Source organism: Falco punctatus, assembly GCF_963210335.1.
Source record: "Falco punctatus genome assembly, chromosome: 13".
In the NCBI taxonomy this organism is placed as follows: domain Eukaryota; kingdom Metazoa; phylum Chordata; class Aves; order Falconiformes; family Falconidae; genus Falco; species Falco punctatus.
This window is the reverse complement of record NC_137593.1, coordinates 29,692,051-29,711,954: the sequence shown is the minus strand read 5'-3', so window position 1 is coordinate 29,711,954 and position 19,904 is coordinate 29,692,051. Positions and strand designations below refer to the sequence as shown.

General features: G+C 63.1%; 4 protein-coding genes and 1 long non-coding RNA gene across 7 annotated transcripts; 3 read left to right on the top strand and 2 right to left on the bottom strand.

The window, feature by feature from the left end:
• Positions 1-86: 86 nt before the first annotated feature.
• On the top strand, positions 87-4,246 carry ACP5 (acid phosphatase 5, tartrate resistant). The gene is given in 6 exon segments (XM_080409001.1): positions 87-397; positions 613-635; positions 637-738; positions 1,491-1,632; positions 1,634-1,843; positions 2,269-4,246. Coding segments are annotated over 6 exon segments (966 nt in total). The 5' UTR covers positions 87-145; the 3' UTR covers positions 2,506-4,246.
• On the bottom strand, positions 2,758-6,491 carry LOC308072336. Its single transcript, XR_013931635.1, has 2 exons — positions 6,119-6,491; positions 2,758-3,700 (listed from the first exon to the last, which is right to left on the bottom strand). It is a non-coding gene; the product is annotated as an uncharacterized lncRNA (long non-coding RNA).
• A 336-nt stretch (positions 6,492-6,827) lies between these two features.
• On the top strand, positions 6,828-8,421 carry ELOF1 (elongation factor 1). Its single transcript, XM_080409005.1, has 4 exons — positions 6,828-6,970; positions 7,642-7,759; positions 7,879-7,949; positions 8,034-8,421. The coding sequence occupies exons 1-4, from the start codon at positions 6,856-6,858 to the stop codon at positions 8,096-8,098; spliced, it is 369 nt and encodes a 122-aa protein (XP_080265131.1). The 5' UTR covers positions 6,828-6,855; the 3' UTR covers positions 8,099-8,421.
• An 882-nt stretch (positions 8,422-9,303) lies between these two features.
• Positions 9,304-14,205, bottom strand: CNN1 (calponin 1). 3 transcript variants are annotated; one of them, XM_080409002.1, is made up of 7 exons: positions 13,678-14,188; positions 12,212-12,333; positions 11,912-11,978; positions 11,679-11,816; positions 10,844-10,954; positions 10,502-10,648; positions 9,304-9,616 (listed from the first exon to the last, which is right to left on the bottom strand). In XM_080409002.1, exons 1-7 carry the CDS (start codon positions 13,738-13,740, stop codon positions 9,389-9,391), a joined length of 876 nt encoding a protein of 291 aa, XP_080265128.1. In that variant the 5' UTR covers positions 13,741-14,188; the 3' UTR covers positions 9,304-9,388. The 3 variants fall into 3 exon arrangements, with proteins under 3 accessions (XP_080265128.1, XP_080265129.1, XP_080265130.1); XM_080409003.1 differs by lacking the exon at positions 10,844-10,954 and having other exon boundaries at positions 13,678-14,205; XM_080409004.1 differs by lacking the exon at positions 11,679-11,816 and having other exon boundaries at positions 13,678-14,205.
• A 400-nt stretch (positions 14,206-14,605) lies between these two features.
• ECSIT (ECSIT signaling integrator) lies at positions 14,606-19,611 on the top strand. Its single transcript, XM_080409000.1, has 7 exons — positions 14,606-14,979; positions 15,705-16,104; positions 16,671-16,894; positions 17,857-17,911; positions 18,189-18,337; positions 19,098-19,200; positions 19,278-19,611. Exons 1-7 carry the CDS (start codon positions 14,917-14,919, stop codon positions 19,592-19,594), a joined length of 1,311 nt encoding a protein of 436 aa, XP_080265126.1. The 5' UTR covers positions 14,606-14,916; the 3' UTR covers positions 19,595-19,611.
• The last annotated feature ends 293 nt before the right edge of the window (positions 19,612-19,904 follow it).

The window sequence follows — 19,904 nt, the reverse complement described above, 5'->3', positions numbered from 1 at the left end:
CCCCCCCGATACCTGTGGTCCGTGAGTGGGGGGCTGGGATCCCTAGGACTCCCCATGGATGGGGACCAGGACTCCCTAGCCCACCCCCCACCCCACCCCCCTCACCCCCTCCCAACGCCTGTGCCCCATTGGACACCCTCTCCAGATGCTGGCGCTGCTGTGGGTGATGGTGACGGTGATGCTGGTGGCCGGGGGGGGCCCGGAGGGGGCGGTGCAGTTCTTGGCGGTGGGTGACTGGGGGGGGGTCCCCGACCCCCCCTTTGCCACCCCCCGTGAGGTGGCCACGGCAGCAGCCATGGGACGCGTAGCCACTGACCTCGGCGCCGACTTCATCCTCGCCCTTGGGGACAACTTCTACTATGAGGGGGTGCGAGACGAGTGGGACCCCCGCTTCCAGGTATGACCCCCCCCCCCATCCCGGGGACGACGACACTAAAATGCGAGGGGGGCGGGCTGGGAAGTGTCTTGAAGGTGGGGCAAGACCTCCGAGGTGACCCCGGTATCCCCGCAAGGGAAACCTCACACCCCCATGTCCCCCTCCCTGTGTCCCCATGTCTGTGTCTCTGACCTCTGCCATGTCATGTGTCGTCGTCCCCCCCCCCCCCCCCGCAGGAGACCTTCGAGCGAGTGTTCACGGCCCGGGGCTCGGGAGCTGCCCTGGTTCGTGCTGGCAGGGAACCACGACCACGCGGGGAACGTCACTGCACAGCTGGCATATGGCCACCACTCCCCCCGATGGTAGGGACACCTCCCCCCACACCCGGGACAGCCACCTGCCCATGTCCCCAGGGTGTGCCCGAGGACCTCTGGGATGTCACCAGGGTATCACCAGGGTGTTCCCAAAGACTCCTGGGATGTCCCCAAGGTGTTCCCAAGGACCCCTGGACTGGCACAAGGGTGTTCCCAGTGTGTGCCTGAGGACCCCTGGGATGTCCCCAAGGTGTTTCTGAGGACCCCTGGGATGTCCCCAGGGTGTTCTCATGGACTCCTGGGATGTCACCAGGATGATTCCGATGACTCCTGGGATGTCCCCAGGGTCTCCCCAAGGTGTCCCCTGTGTCCCACAGCGACATCCCACACTACTACTTCAACCTGTGCCTGCTGCTGGCATGTCCCCACATCCTCCCAGGGTGTCCCCACATGTCCCCAAGCCCCCTGTGTCCCACCAGCATTTCCTGCTCCAGCCTGTGCCCAGTGTTGGGGTATCCCCTGGTGTCCCCACGTGTCCCCTGTGTCCCACAGCTACTTCCCACACTACTACTTCAACCTGTGCCTGCTGCTGACGTGTCCCCATGCCCCCCCAGGGTGTCCCCACATGTCCCCAAGCCCCCTCCTGCGGGGGCGGGGCTTGTCTCCAGCCTGTGCCTAGTGCTGAGGTATCCCCTGGGTATCTCCACATGTCCCTGTGTCCCACCAGCATTTCCTGCTCCAACCTGTGCCCTTTGCTGGGGTATCCCTTGGGTGTCCCCCATGTCCCCTGTGTCCCGCAGGCACTTCCCCCACTACTACTACAGCCTCCGTCTCTCCCTGCCGGGCACCAATGCCTCAGCCCGGCTGCTGATGCTGGACACAGTGCTGCTCTGCGGTGGCAGTGACGACTTTGGGGCAGGGGGTGCCCCCCAGGGCCCCAGGGGATGCAGCAGCAGCGGCGGCACAGCTGGCCTGGCTGCGGGGACGGCTGGCGGCTGCACGCCATGACCGCTACGTGTTGGTGGCCGGCCACTACCCGGTGTGGTCAGTGGCCGAGCATGGCCCCACCACCTGCCTGCTGCGGCTGCTGCGGCCGCTGCTGCGGCATCACCGCGTCACTGCCTACCTCTGCGGCCACGACCACAACCTGCAGGTGAGCCTGGGGGTGCCCAGACACCCCCCAAATGGGGGACACCCCAGTGTCTAAGGACCGCTGTCCTGGGACCCCCCCCAATGGGATCCTGGTGTCTAAAGACCCCCCAGTGTTACCCCTCTAGTGTCCAAGGGCCCCCCCAATGGGATCCTGGTGTCTGAGGAACCCCCAGACCTCTCCAGTGAGACCCCCAGTATCCGAGGACCCTCCAATGGGATCCTGGTGTATGAGGAACCCCCAGACCCCCCCATGGGACCCCTCAATGTTCAGGGACTCCTCCCATCTTTCCCCCTCCTCATCTGTGCCCCCTGGGTTCCTGAGGGGTGGGCGGTGGGCAAGGTCTTGGTGGTGGGGGCAGGGACCCCTGCATGGGGGGGACACACCAGCCTCCATCCTAACCCCCCCTTATCTCTGCCCCCCCCCAGTTCCTGGAGGAGGGGGGGGTGAGCTACGTGGTGAGCGGTGCCGGGAACTTCATGGAAGAGTCCCAGAGCCATGGGGGGGCTGTGCCCCCTGGCTCCCTCCGCTTCTTCTTTGGAGCCCCCACCTCCCCAGGGGGCTTTGCTCACCTGCGCCTGGACGCCCACGCAGCCACCATCACCTTCCTGGAGGCCACCGGCCGCGTCCTCTACCGTGTGGCCCTGCCCCCACGTGACCTCTGACCCCAGCAATTTATCAAGACTTGCAGTGGAGGTGGGGGTGGGGAACTGGTCTCTCCCCTCCCCCCACATGGGGGGGGACACTCATCATGGACCCGTGTCCCCCATGGGGCGGGACCCCCTGTAACCTTTGACCTGGAGGACAGAGGGGAGGACCCTTGTGAGCCCTGACCTCGGGGTGGCCCCCCAAGGCCTTGTGGGTATCCACAGCCCAGACACCCCCCAATAAAAGGACGTTGGACCGAGACTGTTACAAACGATAACAATTAAAACAATTTTATTTGGGGTTCAATCAATTTCGGCTGAGAAACAACACGCAAAAGCGGCGCTGGGTGCGCGGAGAACTCAATTAGCTCCACCACACGCACACCTGAGCCCTAAAAGTGGCGTCTTTTATGCCCGGATCTCGACCAATCACCTCTCGCCGGAAGTTCGTCCCGCTCTTCCCCATTGGGCCGTCAGGGTACGCCTTCTCCTCCTATTGGCTCTCCTTTGGCGCGCTTTTCTACGCAGCGATTGCCTCGGGAAGGGGGAGCTTTTCCATTGTCTCACGGGGGAGCCACACGCGCCCATTCATTACCATTGTGGCACAGGGTTTAGATTTACACGGGGTACAACAGCTACACTTGGCGCACTACATTCTATTTTTGACATGAATCATGACTGCGTTTATCACAATGCCCCCTTGTTTACCTCATTGATTCATGTTTTCAATCAAATCAAACAGGGATAAGTAACAACCCCCCAAATATTCCCAGGAGTATAACACTCCCTTCGGTAAGTCAATTACATACAACAGTTGGTAAGATTAAATAGTTACTCTTTGTTATATTTTTGACAAGTTTTACAAACACCTTTTTCGCAACTTTGGGAACTTCATATTTGACTCCCGTTTTCATCTCATGATAAAACATCGTTAGTTATCTTCTCCTTTCTTTATCCATCCCTCTGTTTTCTTAATATAAAATTGGAAGTATAAAGGGTGTCCACACCTTCCCACAGCGTTCCAGTCAGGACCCTTATTGATAAGGTCCTGATCTTATCAGGTCCGGTCAGGATCATACTGCTCAGCGGTCACAGCCCTCAGCAGACCTTGTCACCTGCAGCACTGATTCCCTCCAGTCTCGCCCTCTCCAGTTTTTACCAAGGTGTGCCTTTCTTTTTAAGACTTCCAATATAACAAACACCAACAGAGGTCCTGGAAAATTGGGGAAAAGCAGGTTCCATCAGCTACTAAAGATAACATCGATTCTCTTGTACTTTAAATTTTTGTAAATTCAGTTACCCTTTTACAGAAGTCAATATAAATTTCCCGAACCGTTACATCAGGTTCTTTTAAAAGTAAGTTTGGTATCCTCAAGTTCAGTTATGACTCTCCATTCCTTTATTGTTAATTGATACAAATTTACCATGATGGTTCTTTTTTTTACTTCCAATTTCATTCCAAGTTGTATAATCAAATCTCATCCTTTTAGATTCAATCTTTACATTTTTAATAATAGGAACCCTGAAAGGTTCCCCTGTTGCTCCTACTACCAAAGCTGTATCTCTACTTGCTCGACATCCCAAAGGGATGTGCCGAACTGTAGATTGTTCAGCTCCTGTATCAACTAAAAAACCATTACCTTCTCCTCTTGGGGACCAATCTTTAAATTTATCAAGGGCTCAGATGTTGTTTTTGTCCGCAGAACGTAGAGCCCCTGATACCCCTATTCATCTTCATTAAACATCTGTTTGTCCTTCATTCGTCTCCTCCAGTCCTTTTTTAAGTGTCCCCTCTGCTCATAATGATAACATTCCAGCATTTTCCCTGGAAATCCTCCATTTGTTGTTTCCCGGACTGCCGCTACAAACATTCTTGCTTTCTCTTTTTGTTTTTCCTCATCCCTCTGTACATACACTTTCTGAGCTTCCTTCAACAGTTCTTGTAATCCTTGTTCTCGCCAACTGTCCAGCTTTTCCAGTTTCTTTCTTATATCCCCCCATGATCCGGCCACAAATTGGATTTTTAGAAATGCTTCTCCAACTGGAGAGGCTGGGTCTAGCCCCAAATACATTTGTAAATTTTTCCTCAGTTTCTCTAACCAATCCACAGGAGACTCGTCCTTTTCCTGTTGTTCACTAAAAGCCTTATAATATTCTGCCCCCTTGGTTCCTTGGATAATCAACTCTCTCAAATCTGACATATTCTGTCTATCACAGGCATTTTGGTTACTCCAGTTTGGGTTCTGGTTAGGCCACTTCTGTTCCCCAGGAGGGCCTCGTTGATACCTTCTTTCCCACATCTGTATTCCTGCCTGTCTAATCATAGATCTTTCTTCAGCTGTAAATAATATTCCTAAGACAGATTGTATTTCTTCCCAGGTATAGGTATTAGGACCTAGGAACTGGTCTAACCCTTCAGAGACTCCCAAAGGATCATCTAAGAGATGACCCATTTCTCTTTTAAAGGATCTCACATCTCCTGTATTCCAAGGTACAGATACAAATCCAGTTCCTCCTGTATCTCCATCTATCGGTACCTCTCGGAGGGGAGCCAGAGCCACTGCTCCTTCTTCTTTATAATTTTCATCTCTCTCTTTCTGTACTATGTGTGACTAGAAGGAGGAGAGAAGAGGGAAGTCGAAGGAACGGGGTCGGGAGGCAGTGGGGGATGTATCCTCTCCTGACGGCCTTCCGCATCCTGCCTTAAACAAGGCGGGGGTAAATTGTCTGATGGCTCCCATGAGGACGTGGTTGGTTTAGTTTCAATCTCCCGTGACTCCCTTTCTCTCTTTTCTCTCAAAGGAAATAATGAAACCAATCTTCCCGTCTCCGACCCTCTCCACAGTGCAGCATATTCACTTTCTTTCTGACTGAAGGGCTCTTTGTTATTTACATATAAATTTAATGTCTTACACATCCAATCATCAAAACATCCAAATATCGGCCAATATACATAATAGGATTAAATTGCCTCTCTCGTCCACGCGTCCGTACAGTAACAGACCATTTTTGTTTTAGTTTTTCCCTCTTGAGATGGCCAGTGACCCCAATGCCTGAGCATTATTCCTAAAGCACTATCCAGGGGAATAATTTGTGGGTATTCCTTTTCTTCCTTTGTTTCCTCTTCAAATCTTGACTCCTGTTGGCCCATTTTCATTAGGAATTTTACGGCAATTCCTATCGCCCTTGGCAACCAATAACTGTCTTGCAGGGGGTTTGCGCCCCCCTACGGTATCCGGGAGTATTACACCCTTGGTTGCCGATAGCAATGTCTACAGGGGGTTTTGGACCTATCACCCACCCGCGAATCCTAGGACTTTTACAGTGGCTTCCTATCGCCCTTAGTTACTGGTAAGAGTGTCCTGCAGGGGCTGAACCCTTCACCCACCCACATACCCTATAAGAGTCGAGATCCCACCCACGAATCCTATAGGAACCGCTTAAGTCCTTCACCGGCCAAGTCCCTCGCGGGAGTTTGGAACCGCGGTTAGAAGACCCCCACACTCCCTTCGGAACTCAAATCCTGGCTCCGAACCTAGAGTCCGTTTCCAGAATTAGGTTCCGTCTCAATCACACTCTTGCACACAAGTAACCGATACCCACCCAACCGAACGGCTTCCCTTATACTCACGACTCCATCGGCTTCGTTCGGAGCTTCATGCACGAGAATTACGGGTCCTTCCCACTGCAGTTTTTCCCTAAGAGCTCCAACCCCTTTTGGTTATTGTTTCTCTTTTGTTCATTGATCTCCGGAGACTGACCTACACTGCTACCCTCGAGCGAAAATCTGTGGGGCGCCCCTCGAAAAGTCACAGTCCAGGAAAGCACAGCGAGATCACGTCGGGGTCACCGGATTGTTATAAACGATAACAATTAAAACAATTTTATTTGGGGTTCAATCAATTTCGGCTGAGAAACAACACGCAAAAGCAGCACTGGGTGCGCGGAGAACTCAATTAGCTCCACCACACGCACACCTGAGCCCTAAAAGTGGCGTCTTTTATGCCCGGATCTCGACCAATCACCTCTCGCCGGAAGTTCGTCCCGCTCTTCCCCATTGGGCCGTCAGGGTACGCCTTCTCCTCCTATTGGCTCTCCTTTGGCGCGCTTTTCTACGCAGCGATTGCCTCGGGAAGGGGGAGCTTTTCCATTGTCTCACGGGGGAGCCGCACGCGCCCATTCATTACCATTGTGGCACAGGGTTTAGATTTACACGGGGTACAACAGCTACACTTGGCGCACTACATTCTATTTTTGACATGGATCATGACTGCGTTTATCACAGAGACGCTGTCGCGATGGAGACGCTGTCGTGATCGATCGTCCCAAAGCGGGAAGGGGGGGCGGGGCCACCGCCCCCGTCAGCCAATGGGCGCAGAGTGGGCGGAAGCGGCGTCAGGCGGAGGCGGGGCCTGGACCACTTACGGGTCACGGCGGCGGAAGTGCCTGTCGCTGGGGGAAACGCGGCGGGAGCGGGCGGCAGGTCCGGGGGGGGCCGCGGCCGGGTGTGGTGGGGGGTGTGGGGAGCCGTGATGGGGGTGATGGCGGTTGCGGTCTGGGGGCTTCAAGGAGCCGGGCTGGAGCGTGATGGGGGCTGCAGGGAGTTAGGCTGGGGCGTGATGGGGGTTGGGGTCTGCAGGGAGCCAGGCTGGGGGGGTGATGGGGGCTGGGGGTACGAGCTGGGGTCTGCAGGGAGCCAGGCCGGGGGGCGATGGCGGCGGGGGCTGCGGGGAGCCAGGCCAGAGGCGGGGCGGGGCTGGGGGCTGAAGGCTGAAGGGAGTCAGGCCGCGGGTACATGCTGGGACTGGGGGCTGCAGGGAGCCAGGCCGGGGAGTGGGGGGTCAGGGGGCTGCAGGGAGCCAGGCTGGGGTGTGGTGGGGGCTGTGGGGAGCCAGACTGCTGGGAGGTGATGAGGTCTGGGGGCTGCGGGAAGCCGTGGCAGCGAATGGGGGCTGCAGGGAGCTAGGCTGGGGGTACATGCTGGGGCTGGGGGGCCAGTGGATGCCAGGAGGGTCCCGGAGGCGTCAAGCTTGCCCCCACCGTGGCCTGTTGTGGGTTGGGGCCATGCCCACGGGATCTCCTGGACACTGGGCACCGGGGAGGGGTCTGCAGCTCCCTGCCTCCCCGGGCCCACAACCACTACGGTTCCTGCAGCCATGGGGCGACGGAAATCCAAGCGGAAGCCACCACCCAAGAAGAAGGTGACGGGGACGCTGGAGACGCAGTTCACCTGCCCCTTCTGCAACCACGAGAAGTCCTGCGATGTCAAGATGTGAGTAGGGGGAGGGGGGCTACAGCCAGGGGAGGGGGCTGCAGCCCTGGGGGGGGGGGGGGGGGCAGGCACGGCTGAGGATGCCACCTGTAGCAGCTTGTCCCCTGCTGCCCCCCCAGGGACCGTGCCCGAAACACAGGGGTGATCTCCTGTACAGTCTGCCTGGAGGAGTTCCAGACGCCCATCACCTGTATCCTTACTGGGACCCCAACCCCCCCGACCCACCCTGGACCCCCCCCTTTGCCTCTGTTAGTGCCTTAACATCCCCCACGAGACCTGTCGGAGCCAGTGGATGTCTACAGCGACTGGATTGATGCCTGCGAAGCTGCCAACCAGTAACGGCCAGGGCAGACTCTGCCTGCAGCACAACCCCAGACCCCTTGGGGGGAGGGGGGGGAGCTCACATCGCTGCCCCCAGACCCTGAGGTGGGGGTGTGTCACATCCCTGCCCCTGGCTTTGTGGTGTTTTCTTTACATTTTCTACTTTTCTGGCCCTGGGCACAGGGGCTCGGACTCACGCGGTGACGCAGGACGTGTCCCACCTGCTCCCTGGGCATGGGACCCCTACTCCATGAGCCGCAGGGACCCGGGGACAGGGGCTGGGCAGGAGGGTGATGCGTTTTGGCAGAGCTGCCCTCAAATAAATGCTCTTGCGGGTCTGGGCTGGGGCTCAGTGTCCTTGTCACTGGCGCTGCTACTGTGAGGGCCACAGGGACTCAGGGAGTGGCTGGGGACATGTGAGGCCAGGTGATACCGAGCCCCTAATGAAGCACAGCGGTGCTGACAGCTCTCCTGTGCGAGGGCAGATTGTCACCCTTGGCCACCAGTGCCTGAAGCCGGGGACCCAGTTGCCCCTTGGGGACCTCTTTGGGGTTGGCTGTGGTGTCACGGGTGCCTGCATGGGTGGGGGGAGCGGGTGTTTTGTGGGCTCTGTGGAGGTCACCCCAAGCTTGGTGCTGCCCTGGCATGGGGAACCTGGGTGTCCAGGGTCTCCCTCATCCTCCGTATGGCACCCTTTGGGCTGTCCGGCTCCTGAAATGTCCCCCCCGTGTCTTGGTGTTCTTTTGTGCCTGCTCACCTTCGGTGTCCTGCTGTAGACCTCAGTGTCCACCATCTGTCAATGCCCTCCCACCTCATTCCACCCCTCCCCACCTCGTGTCCCCTCATCCCTCATTGCCCCCCTACCTCATGCTACCCCTCCCAATCTCTTGTCTTCCCATGCCTCATTGCCCCCCCACCTTGTTCTACCCCCCATCTCATGTCCCCCCATCCCTGCTGTCCCCTCTTAGTCCCCCATCCCTCATTGCCCCCCCTTGTTCTACCCCTCAGCATCTTACATCCCCCCATCCTTCATTGCTCCCCATCTTGCCACCGTCCCCCATGAAAACAGTGACTTTGCGTGTGGATTTTATTTGTGCCTCAGTGGCTTCACGCGGCAGGGGGGGGTAAACCCCCGGGCTGAACCCCCATGGGCCAAACCCCCCACCTTGGCTGAGCCAGCCCCACAGGGCCCTGGAGAGGCGAGGGGGGGGGCGGGGGGGGGGTTTGTGGCGTGGTGAGGCCAGTGCAGTGCGACCCTGGTACGCGCGGGGCAGGGCGATGCAGCGCAAGCAACCGCTAGCCCGGTGGCTACTGGGAGTTGTAGAAGCCATCGAGGCCATCCTCGCCCAGCAGCTCAGGGCCACCACAGTACTTGGGGTCATAGACCTGCCGCGGCAGCCCGTACACCGTCATGCCCTGCTGTGAGGCACCCTTGTTGCTGCCCATCTGCAGCCCGATGGTCAGTGTGTCGCACCGTTCCATACCCAACGCTGGCTCAAAGATCTGACGTTTTGTCCCTGGGGCTGTCATCCCGGCCTGGGGAGGGGGAAAGTCACGGGGGGGGTGCTCTGTGACTCACCAAGGAGGGGGTCTCGGGGTATCTATGCAGACTGGGGGGGAATCTCCTGCTCTCTCTAAGGGTCCCTCAGCTTCCCCAGGGGTCCTTGCCCTCCCTGTGGGGGGTGGGGCTGCCCTCACCAGGGGCCCTCAGGCTCTCTCCCTACTAGGGGTGTCCCCTGCCTTCTCCATGGGGATTGGGGGGATCCCCTGCTCTCCCTAGGAGTCCCCTGCCCTCCCTATAGGGGCTGGGGGGGTCCCCTGGTCTCCTCAGGGGGACCATGGGGGATCCCCTGCCCTCCCAAGGGGTCCCTCTGCCTCCTCTGGGGGTCTGGTCCCCCTGTCCTCCCCAGGAATGTTCCCAGTCTATGGGGATTGGGTGTGGGTGTGTCCTCTGTCCACCCCAGTGGTCCCTCAGCCTCTCCGCAGGGATTGGGGGTCCCTCAGCCTCTCTGTGGGGTTTGGGGGCGTCCATCAGCCTCCCCAGGGGTGTCCTCAGCCCCTCTGCAGGGAGTGAGGGGGTCCCTTGTCCTTCCCATGTGTCCCTCAGCCTCCTCAGGGGACCCCATCTCAGGATGTTAGGGGCCATGGTGGCCCCCCCATCCTCTCACCCACCCCCACTGCCCACAGGGTCTCCCTAACCCCCATCCTCCGGTGCCATGTCCCCATGCCCCAGGACACCTGGATGCTGTGGTGACATCAGTGTCCCTCTGTCCCCATACCTGGCTGGCCCTACATGGTACGGTCCCCACAGGGATGGCCGTGTCTGTGTGTCCCCACCCCAGCTAGCATCCTTGGGGACAATGACTGCCCCCCTTCATCCCTGGCTGGCACCCTTGGGGACAATTTGCCTCCTGTCCCCACCTGGCTGGCGCCCTTGTTGGTGCCCATCTGGAGGCTGATGGTGGCCTGGTCCAGTGGCTGATCTGTCCCCAACTTGGGGTCGTAGAGGTGCCGCCGCGTCCCGTATGCTGTCATGCCCTGCTGGCTGGCAAACTTGTTGGTGCCCATCTGGGGACAGGGGACAGCGTGTCACCAGCAGCAGGTACAACATCCACGTCCCCCATGACAGCAAACAGCCTAAAGACACTTGGGACGATTCACACCCCCCCAACACTCCATAGCGAATCTCGTGTCCCCAAGAGACTCCCCAGCCACCCTGTGCGTCCCTGTGTCCTTGTGTCCCCATGCCTGTCCCCCTGTCACCTGGAGACCAATGATGTTCCTGCCTTCACGCAGCTTCTCAGGCTGGAAGCGTCGCTGCTGCTTCTCTGCGTACTTCACCCCCAGACCCACGTTGTTCCCCTTCGTCTTGGCCTGGATGACACCCTGGGGCTCAGGGTGCGTGTGCCCTAGCCCCACTGTGGCCCCCAGACCACATTTATCCCCACTTCCCCCAAAAGCCTGTGGGGACCACCTGAAGACCCCTAACGCCACCCCACCACCCCCACCCACCCCCCGAGCCCCCCAGCTTTGCCCCGTTTGGTCCCTATCACCCAGTAGGTGAGGGCAATGGGGATGACTGGACCCCTGTGCAGTTGGTGACCTCCAAGGGAACATGGCCACCCTCTTACCCCGCCCCCCCCCCCAGGTGCCCCGTGTCCCACCCTGGGGTGGTCACCTGCCTGGCAATGGGGATGACTGGACCCTCGTGTCATTTGTGACCTCCAAGGGGACATGGGGACTCTCTGACACCCCCCCCACATGGGGACTCTCTGACCCCCCCACCCAGCCCCCCCCTCCTCCCCCCAAGGATCCCATGTTCCCCCCCAGGGTGGTCACCTGCCTGGCAATGGGGATGACTGGACCCTCGTGTCATTTGTGACCTCCAAGGGGACATGGGGACTCTCTGACCCCCCCCCCCAGCCCCCCCCCCCCCTCCCCCCAAGGATCCCCTGTTCCCCCCCAGGGTGGTCACCTGCCTGGCAATGAGGATGACTGGACCCCTGTGTTTTTCATGACCTCCAAGGGGACATAGGGACCCTCTGACCTCCCCCGGCCCCCTTCCCCGAGGACCCCATGTCCCACCCTGGGGGGTCACCTGGCTGGCGAGGGCGATGAGGGTGGACTGGACTTGCGTGTGGTTGGTGTTCTCAAAGAGATCGTTGGCCTCGAAGATGTCGTGGGGCTTCACCCCGTAGCGCGTGATGGCCCGCAGGAAGTTTCCGATGTTCTCCAGCTGCACACAGGTCATCTCCGAGCCCTGCTCCCTACCTGTCCCCGTGACCCTGACCCCCTGTAGCACCCCCAACCCCATCCGGGGTCCCCTCTCACCTTATGCCAGTTCTGGATGGGTTCATTCACCTTCTGCACGGAGCCAGGCTGCAGCTTGTTGATGAGCCTGGGAGGGGAGGGGGATGGGGCAGGGCAGGGGTCAAGGTCAGAGCAAGGGTCAGCCCAGGTGAGGTCAGCCGGGGGCAAGGGATAGGGTCGGGGTTCAGGTCCGTAGTCAAGGCTGGGCTGATTCCCACGGGATTACCCAAGGTGGGGGGGGGACACGCTCCCAAAGGACAGCCCCGAGTCAGGGCCAGCACTGGGGTCAAGTTTGGGGTCAGAGGAGGTCATGGGTCATACTCGCAGAGGATGACGCCATCCTTGAGGCCATCCATGAAACTGTCTCCAATGCGGCGGCCGGTGGTCCCCTCAATCCAGGCGCGCAGCTCCCGCTCCCGCTGCAGGTCGTACTTCTGCGCCAGCTGGGGACAGGGACAGCACCAGTGGGACACAGGGGACAAAGGGACACCGTTGGGAGGGACATGGACAGCGTCAGTGGCACACAGGAGACATGGGGACACCATTGGGGGGGACATGGGGAACAGCATCAGCAGGACATGGGGGACAGCATCAGCAGGACACAGGGACGCCATTGAGTGGGACATGGGGGACAGCATCAACGGGGCACAGGGACGCCATTGAGTGGGACATGGTCAGGGAGACATGCAGGAGAGCATCAGGGGGACAGTATCAGGAGGATATTGGGACACGGGGGGCTATGGAGGGGACACCACTGGGGGGGACATGGTCAGGGGGACACAGGGGACACTGATATCATTAGAGAGACATGGTTTAGGAGGACACTGGAGTGGGAGGATGCAGGAGGGGACAGGGGCCCGAGAAGGGGGGACACGGGGAGGGGGTGTCACATCAGCTCAGCCCCCACTCCAGCTTCCCCCATCGATGGGACACGGGGTGGGGGGGAGCACAGTACAGTTCGGACACCTGGGTGCCCCCAGCATCGCGGGTGCAGGGGGCGGGCAGTGAGGTGGGGAAGGGGGGGGACCCCCCCGCAGCAGGGAGGCCCCCGGCGCCCGGCCCCCCCCCGGCCCGCCGAACCTTTGCCCATATATAGCCCCGGGCCGCGGCCGCCCGCCCTCCGCTCTCCGACGCCTTATAAGGCCGCGCGGCGGGGCCGGGGGCGGCGGGGCCCCCCCCGGGCCACCCAGGGGGCCCCTCCGGGTTAACACTTCCCGCGCCGCTCCCCGCAGGAGGCGAGCCCAAGGGATGCTGTGCACCCGCCCCCCCGGGGTGGTGGCAGGGGGAAACTGAGGCACGGCCCGGGGATGGGGACGACAGGCAGACAGAGGGCCCCCGGTGCCGGGCACCCCCCCCCGGACAAGGACACGGACGACACACAAGTATCCGGGGCCCGTCACCACCCCACCGGGGGTGGGGACCCTGGCGGCAGCGCTCCCCCGCCCGGGGCAGCACCAGGGACAGCGCCGGGTCCTGCCCTCCCCGCCCGCTCCGGCCGGGTCCTGCCCCCCCCCCCCCTCCCAGCGCCCCCTCCACCCTGGGTCCTGCCCCCCCCGGGTCCGGTCCTGTCCCGACCCCCGACTCGGCCCGGTCCCGCAGGGTCCTGCCCCCCCTCCTCAGCCTGCTTCCACCAGGTCTTGCCCGCCCCGGTCCGGTCCCACTGGGTTCTGCCCCGCCTCCAGCCCCCGGTCCGGTCCCCCCGAGTCCTGCCGCCCCCCGCCCCGGTCCGGTCCCCCCCCGCCGAGGCGTCAGTCCTGCCCGGGTCGGCCCGGCCCGGTTCCGCCCACCTTATTCTTCACCTCGGCCGACAGCCCGTAGGCCGGCCCGCGGTTAAAGTGCGCGTTGGACATGGGCCCTGTGCGGGGGGTCCCGGGGGGTCCCGGGGGGTCGGCTCTGCTCGTCCCGTCCCGGTCCGGGTTTATCCCGGCTCGGCTCAGCTCGGCTTGGCCCGGCTCGGGTCGTCCCGGTCCGGATCTGTCCCGGTTCGGCTCGGCTGGTCTCGGCTCAGTTCGGCTCGTCCCTGTCCCTCCCGGGCGCCCCGTCCCGATCCCGACCCGGCGCCGCCGCCACTTTTAAAAGTCGGTGGAGGGCGCGGAGCCCCCCCAGGCCGGGCCGCCGCCAGCCAATCCGCGCCTCCCGCCGCGCTGACATCACCACGGGGCGGGTGGTGGCGTCATTTTTTCCACATTTAGCGGGGGGATCCCGGCGTGGGGGAGGGAAGGGGGGAGCCCCAGGCCGCCCCCTCCCCTTTCCCCCTCCATCCCTTCTTCCCCCCGTCCCCCTACCCCAGGCTGTCTGTCCCTCCAACCCCGGGCTGTCTGTCCCCCGACCCCGGGGGACCCCCCCCCCCCCGCGGGTCCTCCCGGTGCCGTCAGCGGATTGGACTCCGCCGGCCCTGGGGGGGGAGGGGCGGTTCGTCACTGGTGGAGAATGTGCCCCCGCCCCTCCCCCCCCCCGGGGACGGCCCGGGGGACCTGGTATTGGGGACCTGCCCGCCCCCCGCGGGGTCTCGGCCCCGGAGGGGGGGTCGCTGGCCTCGGGGGGGGATCGCTGTCCCGGGCGGGGGGGACGGACCCCCCCGGGCAGGCCGGGGGACCCAAGCGTTGGGGCCGCCCCCCCAGGTCGCACCTGCCATTTCCATTTATAGCAACCGTTACGTCCGTGACGTCACCGCGTGACGTCACCGCGAGCCCCAGGCTCCGGCGTCACCCAGCAGCGCCCAAGGCCGCCGCTGTCCCCGGTGCTGACATCATCGTGTAGCCCCGGCTCTGAGCTCAGCCGCGGGTCCCCCTCTGACGTCACGGGGAACCCCTTCAAGCCCCGCCTCCCCGAGCCGCCAATCACCGCCCGGGCCCCGCCGCTGGGCGAGGAGCGCGCGGCGATTGGCTCTGCCGCGGGGCGCGCCCCGTGACCCGGAAGCACTTGCCGGCGGGGTCAGCGGGACATGGCGGCGCCCAGCGGTACGACCCCGGCGGGGGGACCTCGGTGACAGGCCGTGACCTCTGAACCCCTACCGCACCGACCCCATGGCCGCCATGAGGCTGCGCTGGGCTCTCGCATTGCCCCGGGGGCTCTGGGGGGGCCCGCAGGTCCGGGGGGGGCGGAGGGCGTGGGGGGACGCAGTGGCGGTGTGGGGATGGGGTGGGGCTAGGGGACACAGGGCGGGGGCGTGGGGATAGGGGTCCTGGGGGATACGGGGGGGGCGTGGAAATAAGGGCCCAAGGGTACACTGGGGTGCGTGGGGCTATAGAAGGAGGTGTTTGGGATAGCGGAGCCTGGGGACACAGAGCTGGGCTTGAGGATGGGGGGGGCAGGGGAAATGGCAGGAGGTGGGGGGGACACAGGGGGGTAAGTGGATGGGGGTCCTGGGGGACACGGGGGGGCATGGGGGGACCTGAAGGGGCGTGGGGACGGCGGGCCCAGGGGATGCAGAGGGAGATGGGGGGCCGTGGGTCTGGGGGCCCAGGGGACATGGTGAGAGATGGGGGGTCACAGAGGGGGAATGGGGATGGGGTGTGTGAGGTTGGGGGGACCGGGGGACACAGTTGAAGATGGGGTGACATGGGGGGGCCTGGGGGTCTCTGGTGGAGCTGGGGGGGTTACAAGGGGGTGCGGGGGAGCTTGTTTCTGGAGTGCCCAGGTGACACAGTTTAGTGTGGGGTGACACAGTGGAGGCGTGAGGGTAGAGGGACCTGGGGGATGCAGCAGGAGATGGTGGGGGATGGGACACAGGACACAGCAGGTGTGCGAGCGTGGCTGAGGATGGGATGGGACGGGGTCGTCCCCCCAGCCTCACCCCCTTTCTTCCTCCCAGGTTGCTCAGAGCATGTGGCAGCACAGTGGACGACCCGCGCAGGACCCCTCGGGGGACCCCTCAGGGGACCCCTCAGGGGACCTCTCGGGGCCCCTGGCATGGCGCAGCCCTCCTAGTGGCTCCCAGGAGGAGGACGGTGGCTCCGCAACCTTCGCAGCGGCGCTGGCCGCACTGGAGCAGAGGCCGGGGCGCCGCGTGGGACGGCTGGAGCTGGTGGAGGCGGCACTGGCGGCCATGCCGGCGCTGGGGGTGGCGAGACAGCGCGAGGCCTACCACCGCTTGCTGCGCCTGCTGCCCCGTGGGCCCTGGGTGCCCCGCGGACCCCTCCAGCGCATGCTGAGCCCCTTCCCCCGGCAGCAGGAGTGCGGGCTGCAGATCCTGGAGCAGATGGAGCGATATGGTGAGTGGGGGGTGGGGTGGGGCTGGGGAGACACGGAGTGGCATGGGACTGAGGGGGCTGGGGGACAGAGTAGGACAATGGGGGACACAGGGGTGTGTGGGGCTGAGGGACCCAGGGGACACTGAGGGGCTGTGGGGACACAGGGATGGGGGGAGCCAGGGGGACACAAGGTGGGGCATGGGGATTGGGATCCCGAGGGGACACAGTGGGAGTTGTGGGGACATGGAGGGGCATGGGGCTGGAGGGGGTCAGGGGGACACTGTGGGACTGGGGGGACACGGGGGAGTGCGGCTGGGGGACAGAGTGGGAAATGGGGAGGACACAGGGATGTGAGGGGCCTGGAGAGACACAGTAGGAGTTGGGGGGAAATGGGGATGGGGGAACACAGGGGACATGGTGGGAGATGGGGGGACATGGAGGGGCGTGGGGTGAGTGAGGACACAGGGGACAGCACAGTGAGTGCAGCAGGGGGAGGAGGGGGTTTCAGCCCCCTCGGGGTGGGGGCTGGGGTGCTGCGTGCCCCTGGGTCCCAGCCCCCTCCCCCAGGCACCCATGTCCCCGCGCAGGCGTCATGCCCGATGCGGAGACACGGTTTTTGCTCCTGGGGATCTTTGGGCCCCGCAGCCGCCCTGTGCGCAAGTGCCAGCGGCTGCTGTACTGGCTGCCCCGGCTGCGCCATGCCAACCCCTACCCCCTGCCCGCCCGGCTGCCCCCCCCCGGCCTGGCTGCTGCCCAGCTGGGCCTGCGCCGCATCGCCAACGACCCCGATGTGCGCCTCACCATCTACCAGGTGGGACATGGGGATGTGAGGGGACATGGGGATGGGAGATGCAGGGATGGGGACACAGAGGGACATGAGGGGACGTGGGGATGGGCACGTGAGGGGACATGGGGTTGGGGGACATGGAGGGACACGGGGATGGATGACATGAGGATGGGGACGTGAGGGGACACAGGGATGGGGGATATGGGGATGGGGACATGAGGATGGGAACGTGGCGGGACATGGGAACGTGAGGATGGAGACATGGGGACGCAGGGTTGGGGGATGGGGACATGGGGGTGGGGACACGGGAGGACATGGGGATGGGAACATGGAGGGACACAGGGTTGGGGGACATGGGGGGACAGGAGGTTGGGAGACATGAGCATGGGGATGGGGACACAGGGTTGTGGGTTGTGGGTGGAGATGGGGGACAGGGATGGTGGGACATGGGGATAGAGGACATGGGGATGGGAACATGGGGGGACATGAGGATAGGGGATGTGGGGATGGGGACACAGAGGGGACACAGGGATGGGGGCATGGGGGTGGGCACATGGAGTGACATGGGAACAGGGGATGTGAGGATGGGAACGTGGGTGGACATGGGGATGGGGACATGGGGATGGGTGCAGAGGGGGATGTGGGGATAGGGAATGTGGGGATGGCAACTTGGGGGACACGGGACAGAGTTGGGGACGTGGGATGTGGGACGCGGGGATGGGGACATGTGGGGGACACGGGGATGGGTAGGCAGGGAGTACGGGACCAATGCCACTCTTGGGCGGGGAGCACGGGACAGGGACAGGGACCCACCTCCCCATGAGCCAGGTGGGGCACAGACACAGAGCTAGGGCGGGAGACGTGAGGATGGGGTCACAGAGGGGCCCCCCTCTGTCACAGTGGTGGGGTGGTGCGCCCCCCCTTGGGGACAGTGTCTGTTGTCCCTGGGTCATTAAGTGACAGCTGGTGACAACCATCTCCCGAAGCGGCCGGTGCCGGAGGGCGGGGAGGATGAAGGCTCCGTCCAGCCCTACATCATCGGTGAGCGTGGGGGTCCTGGAGGTACTGGGGTGTCACGGGGGACACGTGGGCGTTTTTTACTGGGGAACGAGGGAGTGATGTGTCTGCAGCAGGGACTCGTGTGTTTTGGGGGAACCCCAGCATGTGGGGGGACATACCCTGTGGGCTTGGGGACCCTGGCCGATGCGAGGGACGCTGGTGTTTGGGGGAGGGGAGTGTTGAGTCCCCAGTGCTGAGGTTCCTTGGAGGGGGTGCAGGGTTTGGTGGGGGGTCCCCAGCTCTGCATTCTCCCTTGCAGGTGCCCAGAGCCCTGACCAGCAGGAGCTGCTGGCCCGGCATGGCCCGGCACGGCCCGTCTTCGTGGAGGGGCCATTCCCTCTCTGGCTGCGCAGCACCCGCCTCTGCTACTACGTGTTACGGGGGGACCCCCTGCCTCCCCACCTGCGGGTGAGACCTCTGGGGCACGGGGGTGGTGGAGGGCTGGATAAAACATCTGAGGGAGGAGGGGAAGGGGCTCCCCATGACCCTGGGTGGCAGTGGTGGGACGGGCTATCCATGGCCACAGAGGGGACCCCCGGGGCCAGGATGGGAGAGACTGGGACCCCCATGGCCCAGAGTGGGCGGGGGGCCTCTCATAGTCCAGGACGGGACCCCCACAGCCCCAGAGGTGACCCCCTGGCCTAGAATGAGCGGGGATGGGACCCGCATGACCCAGAGCAGGGGTGGGGGGGCTCATGACCCAGGATGGGACCCCCACAGCCCCAGAGGGGACCCACTGGCCTAGGATGGGTGGGAGGGGGTGGGATCCCCATGGCCCCGAGTGGGTCAGGGGGGCCTCATGGCCCAGAATGGGGCAGGGTGGGACACCCTCGCCCAGGACGGGGTGGGGCTGGGACCTCCATGGCCCAGAGACGGGGGAGGGAGCTCTCATGGTCCAGGATGGGACCCCCACAGCCCCAGCAGGGACCCCCTGGCCTAGGAAGGGTGGGAGAGGGTGGGACCCCCATGGCCCAGAGCAGGTTGAGCATGGTCTCACGGCCCAGGATGGGACCCTCATGGTCTCAGAGGGGAGCCCCTGGGCCAGGATGGGTGAGAGGAGACGGGACCCCCGTGGCCTAGGACAGGAGGGGTGGGAGTGGACACCAGTGGCCCTGGAGGGGGGGACCCTGGCCCAGGACAGGTAGGAGAAGCCCCCTGCCCATCCCAGGAGGAGCCCCTAGACCCTGAGCGCAGCCTCTACTACCCCCTGCATCTCGACCTGGACCTGGAGCGCGGCCCTTGGGACGATGACGACTTCGATGTGGATGAAGGTAAGACATGGGGAAACAGGGGCAGGGGTAAGGGGGTTCCCTGTGCCCACCCTCTGACCCCATGCTCCCCCCCGCAGTGGAGGAAGGCCCTGTCTTTGCGCTGTGCATGGCGGGGGCCGGTGACCGGCACACGCTGGGCAAGTGGATCGCAGGGCTGCAAGAGGTGAACCCTGTCCTGGGGCAGACCCCCGTCATCTTCCACCTGGAAGGGGGGGACACCCCTCCTGGCACCCCTGGGGATCCCCCTGCACTCAGCCTGGGGGCTGTGATTCCCCCTGCCGGTGTGCTGGAGCCCCCCGTCCCGCCACAGGGGAATGGTCACCCCGGGGGTGGTGCTGCTGGCTGTGGGAGTAGGGGGGGGGGCGGCGCTCCCGCTGCAACCCCCAGGGAATAAAGTTTGTGTCACCCACAGAGCAGTGGGGCTTGTGGTGGGGGTTCTGGGTGGGGGCAGACGGGCACTGGGAGTGCAGAGGGGGTGGGGCACAGGGAGGGGGAGAGGGGGGCAGGAAGGGACTGGGAGCCTATAGGGTGTGTGGGGGGGTCACAGGTGGGTACTAGGGGGTACAGAAGGAGTGGGGGGGCAGTAGCTGGGGGTACTGAGGGGGGCACATTGGGGGGCAGGAAGGCACTGGGAGCCCATGGGGGGTTGGGTGGGGGGGCACAGATGGGTACTGGGAGTACAGAGGGGGTGGGGGGCAGCAGCT

Bases quoted from the DNA above. Each gene is read 5' to 3' on its own strand.
- ELOF1 (XM_080409005.1), top strand. From the start codon at position 6,856: ATGGGCGCAGAGTGGGCGGAAGCGGCGTCAGGCGGAGGCGGGGCCTGG. The intron at 7,760-7,878 runs GTGAGTAGGGGG...CTGCCCCCCCAG, and splicing joins AAGTCCTGCGATGTCAAGAT to GGACCGTGCCCGAAACACAG. The intron at 7,950-8,033 runs GTATCCTTACTG...ATCCCCCACGAG, and splicing joins GTTCCAGACGCCCATCACCT to ACCTGTCGGAGCCAGTGGAT.
- CNN1 (XM_080409002.1), bottom strand. From the start codon at position 13,740: ATGTCCAACGCGCACTTTAACCGCGGGCCGGCCTACGGGCTGTCGGCC. The intron at 10,955-11,678 runs GTGACCCCCCAG...GGTGTCATCCAG, and splicing joins TCATCGCCCTCGCCAGCCAG to GCCAAGACGAAGGGGAACAA. The intron at 9,617-10,501 runs GTGGGGACAGGA...CCCCCTCCCCAG, and splicing joins CCAACAAGGGCGCCAGCCAG to GCCGGGATGACAGCCCCAGG.
- ECSIT (XM_080409000.1), top strand. From the start codon at position 14,917: ATGGCCGCCATGAGGCTGCGCTGGGCTCTCGCATTGCCCCGGGGGCTC. The intron at 16,105-16,670 runs GTGAGTGGGGGG...GTCCCCGCGCAG, and splicing joins GGAGCAGATGGAGCGATATG to GCGTCATGCCCGATGCGGAG. The intron at 18,338-19,097 runs GTGAGACCTCTG...TGCCCATCCCAG, and splicing joins CCCTGCCTCCCCACCTGCGG to GAGGAGCCCCTAGACCCTGA.